Below are 14,959 nucleotides of genomic sequence, written 5' to 3'. Positions count from 1 at the left end.
GGATCCTAAACTTATATTCAAAACCAAGTGCTAGGGTGAAAGTGAATGACAGATTATCAGAGCCATTCTCCATTTTAAATGGAACACGCCAGGGATGTCCCCTCTCACCCCTGATATTCATTTTGACAATAGAACCTTTTTTAAGGAAAATACGTGCCAATGTGGATATCAGGGGGGTAAAAATAAAAAATGAGGATCAGAAGTTGGCAGCTTATGCAGATGATTTGATCTTTTTTGTAACGTCCCCAATTACATCTCTCCCATCTTTACTAATGGAGCTACGAGAATATGGGAAAATATCCAACTTTAGAATAAACTATGGAAAATCGGAGGCAATGGGAGTAGAGATGGATTCGCCTCAGTTGCAAGCAGTGTCCACGCAATTTGATTTTAGATGGACGAATTCATATATAAGTTACTTAGGAACAAAAATGTCAAAAAATCTAAATGAACTGTTTGAACTTAATTATATCCCACTGGTAAGACAGATCAAAAGTGATCTTCAAAAATGGGACAAAGAGATTTTTGCATGGTTCGGGAGAACCAATATTATTAAGATGAATGTGATGCCCAGACTGTTATACATAATTCAAACTATACCAATTAAGATCCCTACAAGTTTGTTTAAGGATCTTAGATCAAGATTTATGAAGTTCATCTGGGCTGGGAAACCAGCAAGAGTACGCCGAGATATTTTAGTACTTCCCAAAGGAAAAGGAGGGATAGGACTTCCAGATCCAATAAAATACCAGGAGGCCTCACACTTAACTAGAGTAGTGGAATGGTGTAGGCTTAAAAACGAAAAACCGTGGATACAGACAGAACAAGCAGCGACAGATATCCCATTGGAAGGATTAGTGTGGATTCCAGATACAGAAATACCAATGGGATTGAGAAAACATCCAATACTAGGGGAGACATTACGAATAACTAAAAGAGTATTCAGGAAAACATCTATTTCAAGAACTCCCAGTCCGCTCCTTCCTATCCTTGGTACCCCAGCATTTCTACCGGGAATGACAGATCCAAAGTTTAAAACAATACAAGATAGAGGTATGAGTAGAATTTGTCATTTCTCGGTAGGCAACCGGTTAATGACTAAAAAAGATATTGAAAAAGGAATGACATTAGGATTAGACCCTTTCAGAATGAGGCAATTAGAAGCCTTTATTAGATCTAAATCAAAGGTATACGTAGAAATAAGGGCATTGACTGAGTTTGAAGAGATCTGTTTGAAAGGAGAGGAACTGAGACATCTGATGTCTTATTTTTATAGTATGTTAATAGAACAGGAGACTTCACAAGATTTGCCCTTTTTACAGGCTTGGGAAAGAGATTTAGGGACTACGTTTTCCCCAGAACAAAAGGATAAGATGCTGTTGTTTAATCAAAAGGCCTCGATGGCAAGCAGATATCAAGAAGGGGGATACAAGATCCTTACTAGGTGGTATAGAACACCAAAAGTGTTACATCAAATTTACCCCCAGATATCAGAGACATGTTGGAGATGTCATGGAGCAGAAGGAACATTATTACATATATTTTGGGAATGTCCAAAAATTAGAGTGTTCTGGGAGATGGTAGCCGATACTATTGTAAGGATTACAGGAATTGACCTGGGAGATAAACCGGCAACTTTTCTGCTGCTGGACATCCCAATGGCAATAGAAAGATTCAAAAATTCTTTGCTGAGACATTTATTGATAGCAGCAAGGGCATGCATCCCGGCTCTGTGGAAAAAAAGCAACCCTCCAGCTAGAGCACAGTGGTTTCAGAGAATTGCAGAAATCCAACAAATGGAAAATTTAACAATGACAATGAGAGATCAAGACGAGAAATATCAGAAGATCTGGGCTCCATATCTAAATTATAGAGAAAGTATGATGTGAAACATTTCGAAATATGATAGAGCAGGCGGGTGGTGGTGGGGGGGGGGGGGAGTGAGGGGGGGGATTATAGTGAAAATTCAAACTTTTTTTTTTTTTTTTTTTTTTTTTCTTGTTTGTATATTTATCTATTTATTTCTCTGGGAGGGAAGGGTGAGGGAGGGGGGAGGATGACATGGAATTGAGGTATGGATTGAAATATTATAAGACTGTTATAGCTGTTAAAGAAGTTGTAGATGTAAAACGAAATGTAATGTGAAATCTATGGAAAGAAAAGATGAAAAAAATAAAGAATTTATAAAAAAGAAAGTAAACAGAAGAGGAGAGAAGGGTGGTCATCTGACTGCGGCTTTAAGTTTTTTGTATTTCATACCAGAGAACCCGAGTTGTCACCCACCTCCTTGTGAGCAGCTGAGTTGGACTCCCAGAATCTCTGCACTTTGCTGAACTTCCTTCAAAGGGTTGTAGTCATGCTTAACCTGAGCGAACTAAAGGACCTAAACGTCCAAAATCCTTTGGCTGATCGTTACTGGAGATCTGGGCAGATGCCCTGCAAGCAGCGATCGTAAAGGCATATACAAAGGCATTTGTTTATTTGGAATCCGGTGAGTGCAATTCCTAAGGGAACGGAATCATGTGGTGTGGTGATGGCTGAACGTTCAAGCCTTAGCCCTTGTACACACGGTTGGAGAATCCGTCGGAATGTGTCCTATCGGACTGTGTTGTCGGATAATCCGACTTTGTGTGGTATGCATCGGACTGATTCCGTCCGAATATCCGTCTGACCCAATTTTCCAACTTGTTGGAAATATTTTCCGACCAACTGGTTCGATCGGACATACTCCGATCATGTGTAGAGAATTTTGATCGGACCAAGTGCCACGCATGCTCAGATCAAATTCCTACATCAAAGCTATTGGCTACTAGTCCCATCGTAACGAAATTACGTCATCACGTTCTGAATGATCGGATTTTTCGACAACTTAGTCCGACCGTGTGTATGCAACAGTTTCGGACAAGATCCAACAGGCAAAATCCGACGGACAAAATCCGACGGATTTGGTTGGCAGAATGTCCGACCGTGTGTACGTGGGCTTAAGGTGATTCAGTTCGCAGTTGCAACGCTATACAAGTTATTCATTCATTCATTCAAACAGCTGATGTTTCCTATATGAACTGTCACACAAATATTCTGGACTAGCATCTCTCACCTGGATTCACACTATTATTTTTAACCAATCAATTGTTTTTTTAAATGATTTAGCACTGCTTAAGCTCAAAGGACTATTCATTAGATCTTTTTTGCTTATTTCTTATAAATGTTTTGTACTTTATAGCAGCTGCTTAGTTTAATTAGGATTATTTATACCTAAGCACTGGAAAAGTGACCCTGTTTACTTCGATTGTGAATTTTACAGGAATGCTGACAGTCAGTGCCAGGTAGGATCATCCAGTGCCCAGGGCAAAGATGACAAATTGTGTCCCCCTTCATTATGTGCAGGCTTATGAGGAGGAGGGGGAGAGAGCACATCCTGCATCTCCTCCCGACTCTCTTCTTTTTTCCTTGCTGCTGCCAGTGGTGGGCTGACAGAAGTAGTGGCAGAAGTAGTTCTGTCAATACCCCTGTCAGCCCCCTATAGTAGAGAAACCGGCAGCGCCTCCATCCCTACAATTCTCGATGCGCCCAGGGCAGCCTCCCCTTCTACCTACTTCTTGTCCTGGCCCTGCTGACAGTGTATTCAGTATCAGTGTATGCAACTAAGTTCTGGAGCACAGTTGGCCATGTGCTGAGCAGAGGTGAGGTAAATGTGGCTGTTATCTGCATGTTGTGCACCAGGAAACGAATTCTTCCCAATGCCGTCCAAATCCCCCAAAGTATGTTTTTAATTTTATATACATTTAAGGCTAAGTATCCATATAATTAAATTGTTAAGAGCAAAGATAAAAAAGTGGTAAGGACAATAGCAAGTGAAAAGAGTAAAGGTGCTAAATAAAAATGCATACTCAATAGTCTGGTAAGAAAGGGTTTGCTACAGCCAATCAATATTCCCCATGTGGGCAATGGTATATCATGGCCTCCTCCAGGGCTGAGCAACTCCTTCACTATCAGGACCCTTCCATACTCTATAGCAAGTTTGTCTGATATTTTTAAAGCTAGGTATTGCAGAGAAGTAAATTGCTGTTCTTAATGTTTTTGTGCATTTTTTTTTTTAAAGCTTTTACATCAAAAAGCATAGAAGATGAGCAAAGTGGGAAACAAAAATATAAGGTTTGTCCCACAATTTTCGTACCAGGCATTGTTGCTATACAATACCCTGAACCCGCAGCAAAAAAAATTAAAAGAGAAGAAGAAGAAGATGCCATGATAGGAGTCCCAAGTTACAAAATTAAAAGGGAACAAGTAGAAGATGCCATGATAGGAGTCCCAAGTCACACAATTAATAGAGAACAAGAAGAAGATGCCATGATAGAAGTCCCAAGTTACAAAATTAAAAGGGAACAAGTAGAAGATGCCATGATAGGAGTCCCAAGTCACACAATTAATAGAGAACAAGAAGAAGATGCCATGATAGGAGTCCCAAGTCACAAAACTAAAAGAGAACACGTAGAAGATGCCATGATAGGAGTCCCAAGTCACAAAATTAAAAGAGAACAAGTAGAAGATGCTCTGATAGAAATCCCAAATCTAAATATTAAACGAGAACAAGAAGAAGATGCTCTAACAAGAGCCACAAATCACAAAATTAAAGTGGAAAAAGAAGATGATGCTGTGATAGGAGCCCCAAGTCACAAAATTAAAAGAGAACAAGTAGAAGATGCTCTGATAGAAATCCCAAATCTAAATATTAAACGAGAACAAGAAGAAGATGCTCTAACAAGAGCCACAAATCACAAAATTAAAGTGGAAAAAGAAGATGATGCTGTGATAGGAGTCCCAAGTCACAAAGAAACAACTTCAAGTAAAGATGAAGGACACGGACCAGTACATCGACCACCCAAACAAGGTAACTTAGAAAAAAGGTTCATATTGTATAATATTATATTGATTTGAGTATTTCACTTACACACCAGATACCCATTTATTATTGTAATCTATTTATTTGAGATGGACCCTGCTTGGGTCTCATTTCTTTTGAACCACCAGAGGTGGCAGGCTGCTGTGACCTCCTCTGTTGAAAAACTTGGTTTATAGTTCTTAAATGTAATCTTGGGCTCCAACAATGGCCCTGACATGCAAACCACTGGCCAGTTGGAGGGCTTTTGAATGATAGCCCACTGTGTATACATATATATATATCGCTTATATAGGACCCTATTTTAAGTCAGGGCCTAGGAGGTACAAAGTTTTTCACTTGAGCCAGGTTTTGAGTATCCTGTATGTTTTTAATAATATCTTGTTTGCACAGTGTGTTATTGGCGCAACTGGTAATTTTGGCAAGATTTTGGAGAGGAAGTGAAGCCTCGTACACACGGGCGGACTGTCTGGCCAACTAAGTCCGTCAGAAAATCCGACGGACAGTCCGTCCTACTTTTGAATGAACGGACTTGACCACACACGATGAACAGACAGTCCGTTGAAAGCTTGCGCGATGACGTGTACAGCACGTACGACGGGACTAGAAATAGGACGTCCAATACACAGCAATGCAACCTTTCGCCGTGTAAATCCTTTCTGAGCATGCGCCATACTTAGTCCGTCCAACTTACCTACTCTGTCCGCTGAAACCAAAGTTGGACGGACAATATTACGGAAATTCCGAAAGACTTAGTCCGCCAGACTGTCCGCTGAAAAAGTCCGCTGAAGCCCACACACGAGCGGACTGTCCGCTGAAATGTGTTTCAGCGGACTAAGTTGGACAGACAGTCCGCCCGTGTGTACGCGGCTTGAGGGTTAATCTCTGCAAACTGGACGCAAACAGCAAACAAAAAGCTGACAGGGTTTTAATTCCTCGCTACTCTCTCCAAAACTAAAAAGTTTGGGCTATAAATGCGCTTTAACCATTTTACTACCAGCAAGGTCGATTCTACTTTGGTGGCTTTGGGGGTTTTAAACACATTGGAGTGTGTACAAATCTGACAAGCTGATGGTCTGCTGGCCGTTCAGCCTCTAAATCACTTCCACACACCCCAGTAACTGCAGGTCCCCTTTGCCCTGCATGCCTCTGACATGTTTCCTGAGCTCCACACACCCATTAGTGGGCCAGGGACTGGCATGGCAGGTGCCTCCAAATAGAGGGAGGGAGATCAGTAAAATGTCTGTTGGCTAAGCTTCTCTTTCTGATTCTTTTTTGAACCCCCCCCTTCCAATCCCATACTTTTCCATGGATATGTTGTGTACACTGACCCCTCTTCCTCCAACATGCTAATCACAAGAAGCAGTCATTTGAGGTAGACACACGATGCACAAGGGGCACCCTGCCAGAGACTTCGGCAGCACAAGAGGAGAGGTAAGGAACTATACAGAACCATCTGGATAATACATAAATGGGAACTGGGGGGCCTGCTGTGAAATGAACTTCTGCCAGTTCACAAAAGCACGCAGTCCCATTGAGAGTCCTGAACTTTAACCTCTTCATTCCAAAGGATTTATGGCCCCCCCCCCCTCATAGTTTGTATGCACCAAAAGTGGTCTTATCTTAAAAGAAAAGGGCTTATCATGTGAGGAATTGTTGGAGCCAGGACAGCTTAGCTTGTATAGCCCAAAATGGCAGTCACAATCATTTCCCGGCCACCAGCTTTAATTTAACTATGGCTTAACATCTGCTTTAACGCTCAGTAGAGTAAGCCCCTGTACACACGGTCGGACATTCTGACAACCAAATCCGTTGGATTTTGTCCGACGGATTTTGTCCGAAACTGTTGCATACACACGGTCGGACAAAGTTGTCAGAAAATCCGATTGTACATAACGTGATGACGTTATTTCGTTACGACGGAACTACGTTCAGGCTAGTAGCCAATAGCTTTGGTATAGGAATTTGATCTGAACATGAGTGGCACTTTGTTCGTCGGAGTAGGCTACACATGATCGGAGTATGTCCGATCGGAGCATTTTGTCGGAAAATTTTCCAGACAAGTTGGAAAACTTGGTCCGTCGGATAATCCGATCGAAAAAGTCCAATGGAGACCACACACAGTCGGAATATCCGACAAAACGGTCCAATAGGGCACATTCTGTCGGAATCTCCGACCGTGTGTACAAGGGCTTAGAGAAACGGGAATGGCTTTGGCACCTTTGGCCATGTTCACCTTGGGCAAATGCCCCCCTAGTTCAGTGTAATCACTAAATGTCTTTTATTTACTCTGCAGAACCACAACCACAAGTCAATGCGGAACAAGGCAACATTACAAGCAACTTACTTCATACAGCTCTCGAAAAGCAATTTGCTGGAGCTGCTTCCCATGCATCTTCCACAGGTAAGTTGTGTTCTACACTCCACCACTGTCTATCATATGTGATGTTCTTTATGCATACATAGAAACTACAGTTTGATCAGCACATATGTCTTTTCTGTACCCTGCAGAACCACAACCAACGATCAATCCAGAACAAGGCAACACTAAAAGGAACATATTTCTTAAGACAACCAACAAGCAATTGGGAGTAGCTCCTTCCCAAGCATCTTCCAAAGGTAGGTCATGTTCTACATTCCACCACTACACATCACACCATAAAGGGGCTGTACACACATTGATCTTCACTTTCTATAGTGCTCAGAGTTATGTACAGTAATGTGTATTTGAGTACAAACTCTGTTGCAGCTCAAGACTGTATGACCAGGAGGGTCAAATGGCTTGAAAGTGGTTGTAAACCTCTGACATGAAATATGAACAAAGTATGTCCCTCTATAGTGTGTACTTGCCTCAATTAAGAACACTAAGTATTATTTCGGTCTGCTGCTTCCTTCCTCTGCTATCAACATGAATCACTTCTGACATGTTTTCCTGACAGCAAGAGAAAATGGTGACAGGGAAGGGTCCTCTAGCAAATAGCCTGTGACTGAAAGCCTCAGCTCTGTTTCTGTGATCTGTGTAGAGGGGGTGTGTCCTTTCCCTCCAATCAGCTCTCAGAGCTCTCATCACTGAGCTCTGCAGTGTGTAATTCCAGCTCTCCGTCCCCTTTTTTTCCCTGAACTTTCAGACAAGCTTTATGAATTCAGCACTTTGAATGGATGTAGAAAGACTGCAGATACAGCAGGTATAGCAAGTATAGCTTATGTAGGGAGGGTTTGCTTAATCTCTGTGTATCACCTAAGTCCAGTCACTTCACTGGGTATATGGAAGGGTTTACAAGCACCTAACTACTATTAGAAGTGATTCTTCAGATACACCAGGGTTACATAGACTCTATGTTACACTCCTCAGTAAAATATTATGACACTTTTCCTCTGGCTAAAAGTTCCTTTAATCCAGAGAAACACCGGGGATTTCACACAAAGGAAGCAATACTAAGAGAACAGGATACTTTCTCATACAAGTAGATGGTACAGCAACCACATATCAGGAATATGAAATGTTGAGATTACATATTCTTTAACCTTCCTGGCGGTTTTCCTGAGTGTGGCTCGGATTGAATTTCAGTACCATTAGTGGTAACCCCCGAGCCAGACTTGGGATTGCATTGCAGAATCCTGGTACAGTATACTTACCTTGTCACCAGGATGCTGCGATGTCCCCTGTGACTGCGGGCTCTGTCCTCCACACGATGCTCTGTGAGCCGGGCTCCGTTGCCTGCAAGCGACCCAACGCGTGGGAGCGGAGCCCGATGACAAATTCAAAAAGTACACAAATCATAGCACATGCAGTACACCGTAATCTTACAGATTTCATTACTGTATGAAATCATTTCACATCCCTTTTGCCCCTAGTGCTTTGTCCAGTGCCCTGCATGCCGTTTTATATTATATACACTGTTCTTTCTGCCTGGAAACTGGAGATTGTCCATAGCAACCAAAAAGTGTCCCTTTGGTCCAAAAGTGGTTTTAGACCAGCTTGAAAACAGCGATAGTAAATGAGAACACTTGCAGAATTGAGCGATAGTGATTCATTGGGAAATTAATTTTATTATTATATTATTATTTTTTATAATTATTTATAGTTATTTATTATATTATAATTTATGATTTCGTGTTTCAAGCTTTATCATACCCGGGATATCTACTAGATTTTTGTTTACACAGATTTAAGTGTGTTATTACTAGGAATTACAGGCTTACGATATAAAATGCCAAATTTCTAAGCAAAACATTGTACCGCTTTGAGATGCAAAAATCGGACATAATCATACCGCCAGGGAGGTTAAAGGGGTTGTAAAGTCTCAAGGTTTTTCACCTTTATGTATAGAACGCATTAAGGTGAAAACCCCTGTACTGCAGCACCCCCCCCCCCCGATCCCCCCTTTTACTTACCCAAACCCAGTCTTTCCAGCATCGAGGACGAGCCCAGGAGCTCATTGGATAGATTGATAGTAGCAGGAGCCATTGGCTCCCGTGACGTGGGATGCAGGGGGTGGGGCCAAGTCTTGCTGTCTGTGTTAATGGACGCCGCAGCGGGATTTGGGAGCGTGCCCTCATGGGTGCCCCCATGCAAATCGGCTCTCCGTGGAGGCACCCGGTGAAGAGGAGGAGCTAGGAGCGCAGCCGGGGTACCCCAGAAAAGGAGGATCGGGAGCCACTCTGTGCAAAACCCTTGCACAGAGCAGGTCAGTATAACATGTTTGTTATTTTTATTTTTATTTTTTTAAAGCAAACCTTTCGTATCACTTTAACATTCAGTAAGGTTTGAGAAATGGGAGGGACTTTGGCACCTTTGACAATGCCCTCCTTGGGCAAATACTTTTTATTCTTGTTCTGAAAATAAATGTAACATTAAGGATTTTTTCAGCTCGATGGACACAGTTGATGTTCTTTATAGAAATTACAGTTTAAACACTATGAGGTTGATTTACTAAAGGCAACTAGACTGTTCACATTACAAAGTGCAGTTGTGCTCTGCAAGTGCAATTGCTCCAGAGCTTAGTAAATGAGGTAAACCTTCACCTTGCAAAGAATACCCAATCATGTACAAGTTTTTTTTTTTTTAAAACAGCATTTTTGCTTGCACATGATTGGATGATGGAAGTCAGCAGAGCCTCTGCTCATTTACTAAGTTCTGGAGCATCTACACTCTGTAAAGTGCACAGTCTATTTGTCTTTAGTAAATGCACCCTTATATGTCTCTTTTCTGTACCCTGCAGAACCACAAGTCACTCCAGAACAAGGCAATTTTACAAGCAACTTATCTCACAAGACCCCCAACAAGAGAATAGCTCATTCCCATTCATCTTCCAAAGGTAAGTCATGTTCTCCACCCCACCACTACACATCACACCCAGGGGCTGTACACACATTGGTCTTCACTTCCTATAGTGCTCAGAGTCATATACTGTATATTCCAGTAAAGGAAACAATAATAACTTTGAAACTCTATCAGGGATATGAGAAGAGTCTGGATTAATGTTTATTTGGGTTGGAGAAATAGAAGGGCTTTGGCACCTCTGACAATGTCCCTTTTGGCCTCTATGTTCTTCTTCTGGAAATAACTCTAAAATGTAGAATTATCTCAGATTAATAGAGAGATCTGGTGTGGTGTTCTTTATACAGGTTCTGAAAATACAATATAATCTTTACATCCCTGTATTCTGTACCCTGCAGAACCACAACCACAAGTCAACCCAGAACAAAGCCAAACCACGAGCAGCATATCTCATAGGACTCCCAGCAATCAATGTGGAGAAGCTCCTTCCCATGCATCTTCCAACAGTAAGTTTTGGTTTACACTCCAGCCCTACAATTGAGTGGGGAGAACTCTTCTAGGTACATTCAGAGCCCTCTGGGCACATTTCCATGGGCATGCTGAAATCAGTTGGCACTCGGGACAGGGCAAGAGCAGCTGATTGTATTTTATCCAACACAGTGCATTGCGCTTTCTGCAGCTTTACCAACTGGATTATGATCTGGCATGAAAAAAGGCACAGGAACTAAACACCACACTGCATTTTTTTTTTGCATGGCGTTGGAACATTTATGGACTTGGGGGTGTGGGAAATCGCCCAGTTTACTTTTCCCTCGCCAAACATTGGCTTTTATACCGGTTGACTAAGCCCAGGTAACACAGGTGTGTCTCTATTATTAGTATGGAGGGCACTAATATCCTACATTGAATCACAATGTAAAAAAATCTAAATTTTTGTATTTCTAACTAATTTTAAGGTGGGTACAGACAGATTGAAATTCAGCTGTTTCAGGACGGAGTTTCAATCAGTGTGTGTCCCTCCCTTACATAGTTACATAGTAGGTGAGGTTGAAAAAAGACACAAGTCCATCAAGTCCAATCTATGTGTGTGACTATATGACAGTATTACATTGTATATCCCTGTATGTTGTGGTCGTTCAGGTGCTTATCTAATAGTTTCTTGAAACTATCAATGCCCTGAGACCACCGCTTGTGAGAATTAGGGAATTCCACATCCTTGCCACTCTTAAGCCCTGTACACACTATCAGATTGTCTGCTGAGTTTTTCCTTCAGATTTACCAAAACCATGTAGTAGAAGGGCCTGGCTGATTGCATACACACTGAAACTCCTAAGGTTTGACCTCATATTACATGGTTTTGGTAAATCTGAAGGAAAAACTCAGCAGACAATCCGATATTGTGTATGGGGCTTAACAGTAACGAACCCTCTACGTAGTTAAACCTCTTTTCTTCTAATTTTAATGAGTGGCAATGAGTCTTGTTAAATTCCCTTCTGCGAAAAAGTTTTATCCCTGTCTGACGGAAGGAGATTGTTAGATCAACTTCTGTTGAACAGCAACGTTGGAAAATTTTAATCGATCAACTGTCTGCAACCAATCGTGATCAGTGTATTCTCACAGCAGAAAGTCCTCGCTGTCACAATACAATGTCACAGCGGGAAGGATTCCTCCATCCACATCACTTGTGTGGATGGGGGAATCTGATCTTTTATTTCATTCAGTCCTTCAGCTGAACAAAAAGAAAACAAATTGTACATCCAGCTTTACTGTTGGCTTTTTAACATAAATGGATAATGGAAGACCTCAAAGTGATTTACAGCACCATCCTAAAGCAGATGGAGAGCAATTCCTAATATCATCTCGTACAAGTAGATGGTACAGCAACCACATATCAGGAATATGAAATGTTGAGATTACATATTCTTTAACTTTCCTGTCGGTTTTCCCGAGTGTGGCTCGGATTGAATTTCAGTACCATTAGTGGTAACCCCCGAGCCAGACTTGGGATTGCATTGCAGAATCCTGGTACAGTATACTTACCTTGTCACCAGGATCCTGCGATGTCCCCTGTGACTGCGGGCTCTGTCCCCCACACGATGCTCTGTGACCCGGGCTCCGTTGCCTGCGAGCGTCGCAACGCGTGGGAACGGAGCCCGGCGACAGATTCAAAAAGTACACAAATCATAACACATGCAGTACACCGTAATCTTACAGATTACATTACTGTATGAAATCATTTCACATCCCTTTTGCCCCCAGTGCTTTGTCCAGTGCCCTGCATGCAGTTTTATATTATATACACTGTTCTTTCTGCCTGGAAACTGGAGATTGTCCATAGCAACCAAAAAGTGTCCCTTTACGGCAAAAGTGGTTTTAGACCAGCTTGAAAACAGCGATAATAAATTAGAACACTTGCAGAATTGAGCGATAGTGATCCATGGGGAAATTAATTTTATTATTATATATGTTTTTTTTATAATTATTTATAGTTATTATATTATAATTTTTGATTTCGTGTTTCAAGCTTTATCATACCCGGGATGTCTACTAGATTTTTGTTTGTACAGATTTAAGTGTGTTATTATTAAGAATTACAGGACTACAATATAAAATGCCAAATTTCTATGCAAAACCAGGTAGTGCTTTGAGACGCAAAAATCGGACATAATCATACCGCCAGGGAGGTAAAGGGGTTGTAATGTCTCAAGATTTTTCACCTTTATGTATAGAATGCATTAAGGTGAAAAACTGCCTGTATTGCAGCACCCCCCCCCCCGATCCCCCACTTTTACTTACCTGAGCCCAGTCTTTCCAGCATTGAGGACGAGCCCAGGAGCTCCAGCTGTTGGCTTCGGTCCTCATTGAATAGATTGATAGCAGCAGGAGCCATTGGCTCCAGTGACGTGGGAGGCGGGGGGTAAGGCCAAGTCTTGCTGTCTGTGTTAATGGACGCTGCAGCGGAATTTGGGAGAGTGCCCTCACGGGTGCCCTCATGCAAATCTGCTCTCTGTGGGGGCACCCGGTGAAGAGGAGGAGCTAGGAGCGCAGCCAGGGTACCCCAGAAAAGGAGGATCGGGGCCACTCTGTGCAAAACCCTTGCACAGAGCAGGTAAGTATAACATGTTTGTTATTTTTTTTTTATTAAAGCAAACCTTTCGTATCATTTTAACATTCAGTAAGGTTTGAGAAATGGGAGGGACTTTGGCACCTTTGACAATGCCCTCCTTGGGCAAATACTTTTTATTCTTGTTCTGAAAATAAATGTAAAATTAAAGATTTTTTCAGCTCGATGGACACAGTTGATGTGATGTTCTTTACAGAAACTACAGTTTAAACACTATGGGGTTGATTTACTAAAGGCAACTAGACTCTTCACTTTACAAAGTGCAGTTGTGCTCTGCAAGGTGCAATTGCTCCAGAGCTTAGTAAATGAGGTAAACCTTCACCTCGCAAAGAATATCCAATTACGTGCAAGTTTTTTTTTAAAACAGCATTTTTGCTTGCACATGATTGGATGATGGAAGTCAGCAGAGCGGACTGTTCGCTGAAACAAGGTTTCAGCGGACAGTTTGACGAACAAGGTTTTTCGGAAATTCCGTAAAACTGTCCGCTAAAACCTTGTTTCAGCGAACAGTCCGCCCGTGTGTAGACTTGTTCGTCAAACTAAGTTCCGCGCATGCTCAGAAAGGATTTACATGCCGAAAGTTATAATGCAGTGTATAGGACGTTGTATTTTTCGTCCCGTCGTACGTGCCGTTCACATCATCGCGCACAATTTCAGCAAACTGTTCGTTCGTCGTGTGTGGCCATGTCCGTCCATGCTAATTTTGAGCGGACTGTTTGCCGAAACTGTTGGACGGACAAAGTTGGGCGAACAGTCCGCGCGTGTGTACGCGGCCTTAAATGTCGGATTATCTCAGATTAATAGAGAGATCTGGTGTGGTGTTCTTTATACATGTTCTGAAACTACAATATAATCTTTACATCCCTGTATTCTGTACCCTGCAGAACCACAACCACAAGTAAACCCAGAACAAAGCCAAACCACGAGCAGCATATCTCATAGGACTCCCAGCAATCAATGTGGAGAAGCTCCTTCCCATGCATCTTCCAACAGTAAGTTTTGGTTTACACTCCAGCCCTACAATTGAGTGGGGAGAACTCTTCTAGGTACATTCAGAGCACTCTGGGCACATTTCCATGGGCATGCTGAAATCAGTTGGCACTCGGGACAGCGCAAGAGCAGCTGATTGTATTTTATCCAACACAGTGCATTGCGCTTTCTGCAGCTTTACCAACTGGATTATGACCTGGCATGAAAAAAGACACAGGAACTAAACACCACACTGCATTATTTTTTGCATGGCGTGGGAACATTTATGGACTTGGGGGTGTGGGAAATCGCCCAGTTTACTTTTCCCTCGCCAAACATTGGCTTTTATACCGGTTGACTAAGCCCAGGTAACACAGGTGTGTCTCTATTATTAGTATGGAGGGCACTAATATCCTGCATTGAATCACAATATAAAAAAAAAATCTCCATTTTTGTATTTCTAACTAACTTTAAGGTGGGTACAGACAGATTGAAATTCAGCTGTTTCAGGACGGAGTTTCAATCAGTGTGTGTCCCTCCCTTACATAGTTACATAGTAGGTGAGGTTGAAAAAAGACACAAGTCCATCAAGTCCAACCTATGTGTGTGATTATATGTCAGTATTACATTGTATATCCCTGTATGTTGTGGTCGTTCAGGTGCTTATCTAATAGTTTCTTGAAAC

General features: G+C 42.0%; 1 protein-coding gene across 11 annotated transcripts in view; it reads left to right on the top strand.

Annotated features, from left to right (window-relative positions):
• Window positions 1–14,959, top strand: part of LOC143923533 (uncharacterized) — a 92,428-nt gene that overhangs the window by 35,611 nt on the left and 41,858 nt on the right. For 9 of the 11 annotated variants that reach the window (XM_077447275.1, XM_077447279.1, XM_077447278.1 and 6 more), the window contains exons 4-9: window positions 4,103–4,891; window positions 7,197–7,304; window positions 7,412–7,519; window positions 10,123–10,218; window positions 10,580–10,687; window positions 14,190–14,297. In XM_077447275.1, the coding sequence (XP_077303401.1) occupies window positions 4,103–4,891; window positions 7,197–7,304; window positions 7,412–7,519; window positions 10,123–10,218; window positions 10,580–10,687; window positions 14,190–14,297 (1,317 nt within the window). The remainder of the gene's footprint in view (window positions 1–4,102; window positions 4,892–7,196; window positions 7,305–7,411; window positions 7,520–10,122; window positions 10,219–10,579; window positions 10,688–14,189; window positions 14,298–14,959) is intronic. The other 2 variants (XM_077447276.1, XM_077447282.1) reach the window with 2 other exon arrangements.

Source organism: Lithobates pipiens, unplaced genomic scaffold, assembly GCF_037356315.1.
Source record: "Lithobates pipiens isolate NorthernLeopardFrog02 unplaced genomic scaffold, aLitPip1_a1.2 Scaffold_22, whole genome shotgun sequence".
NCBI lineage: Eukaryota > Metazoa > Chordata > Amphibia > Anura > Ranidae > Lithobates > Lithobates pipiens.
Note: the sequence above shows the minus strand (reverse complement) of the source record. Positions and strands in the feature narration are given on the sequence as shown.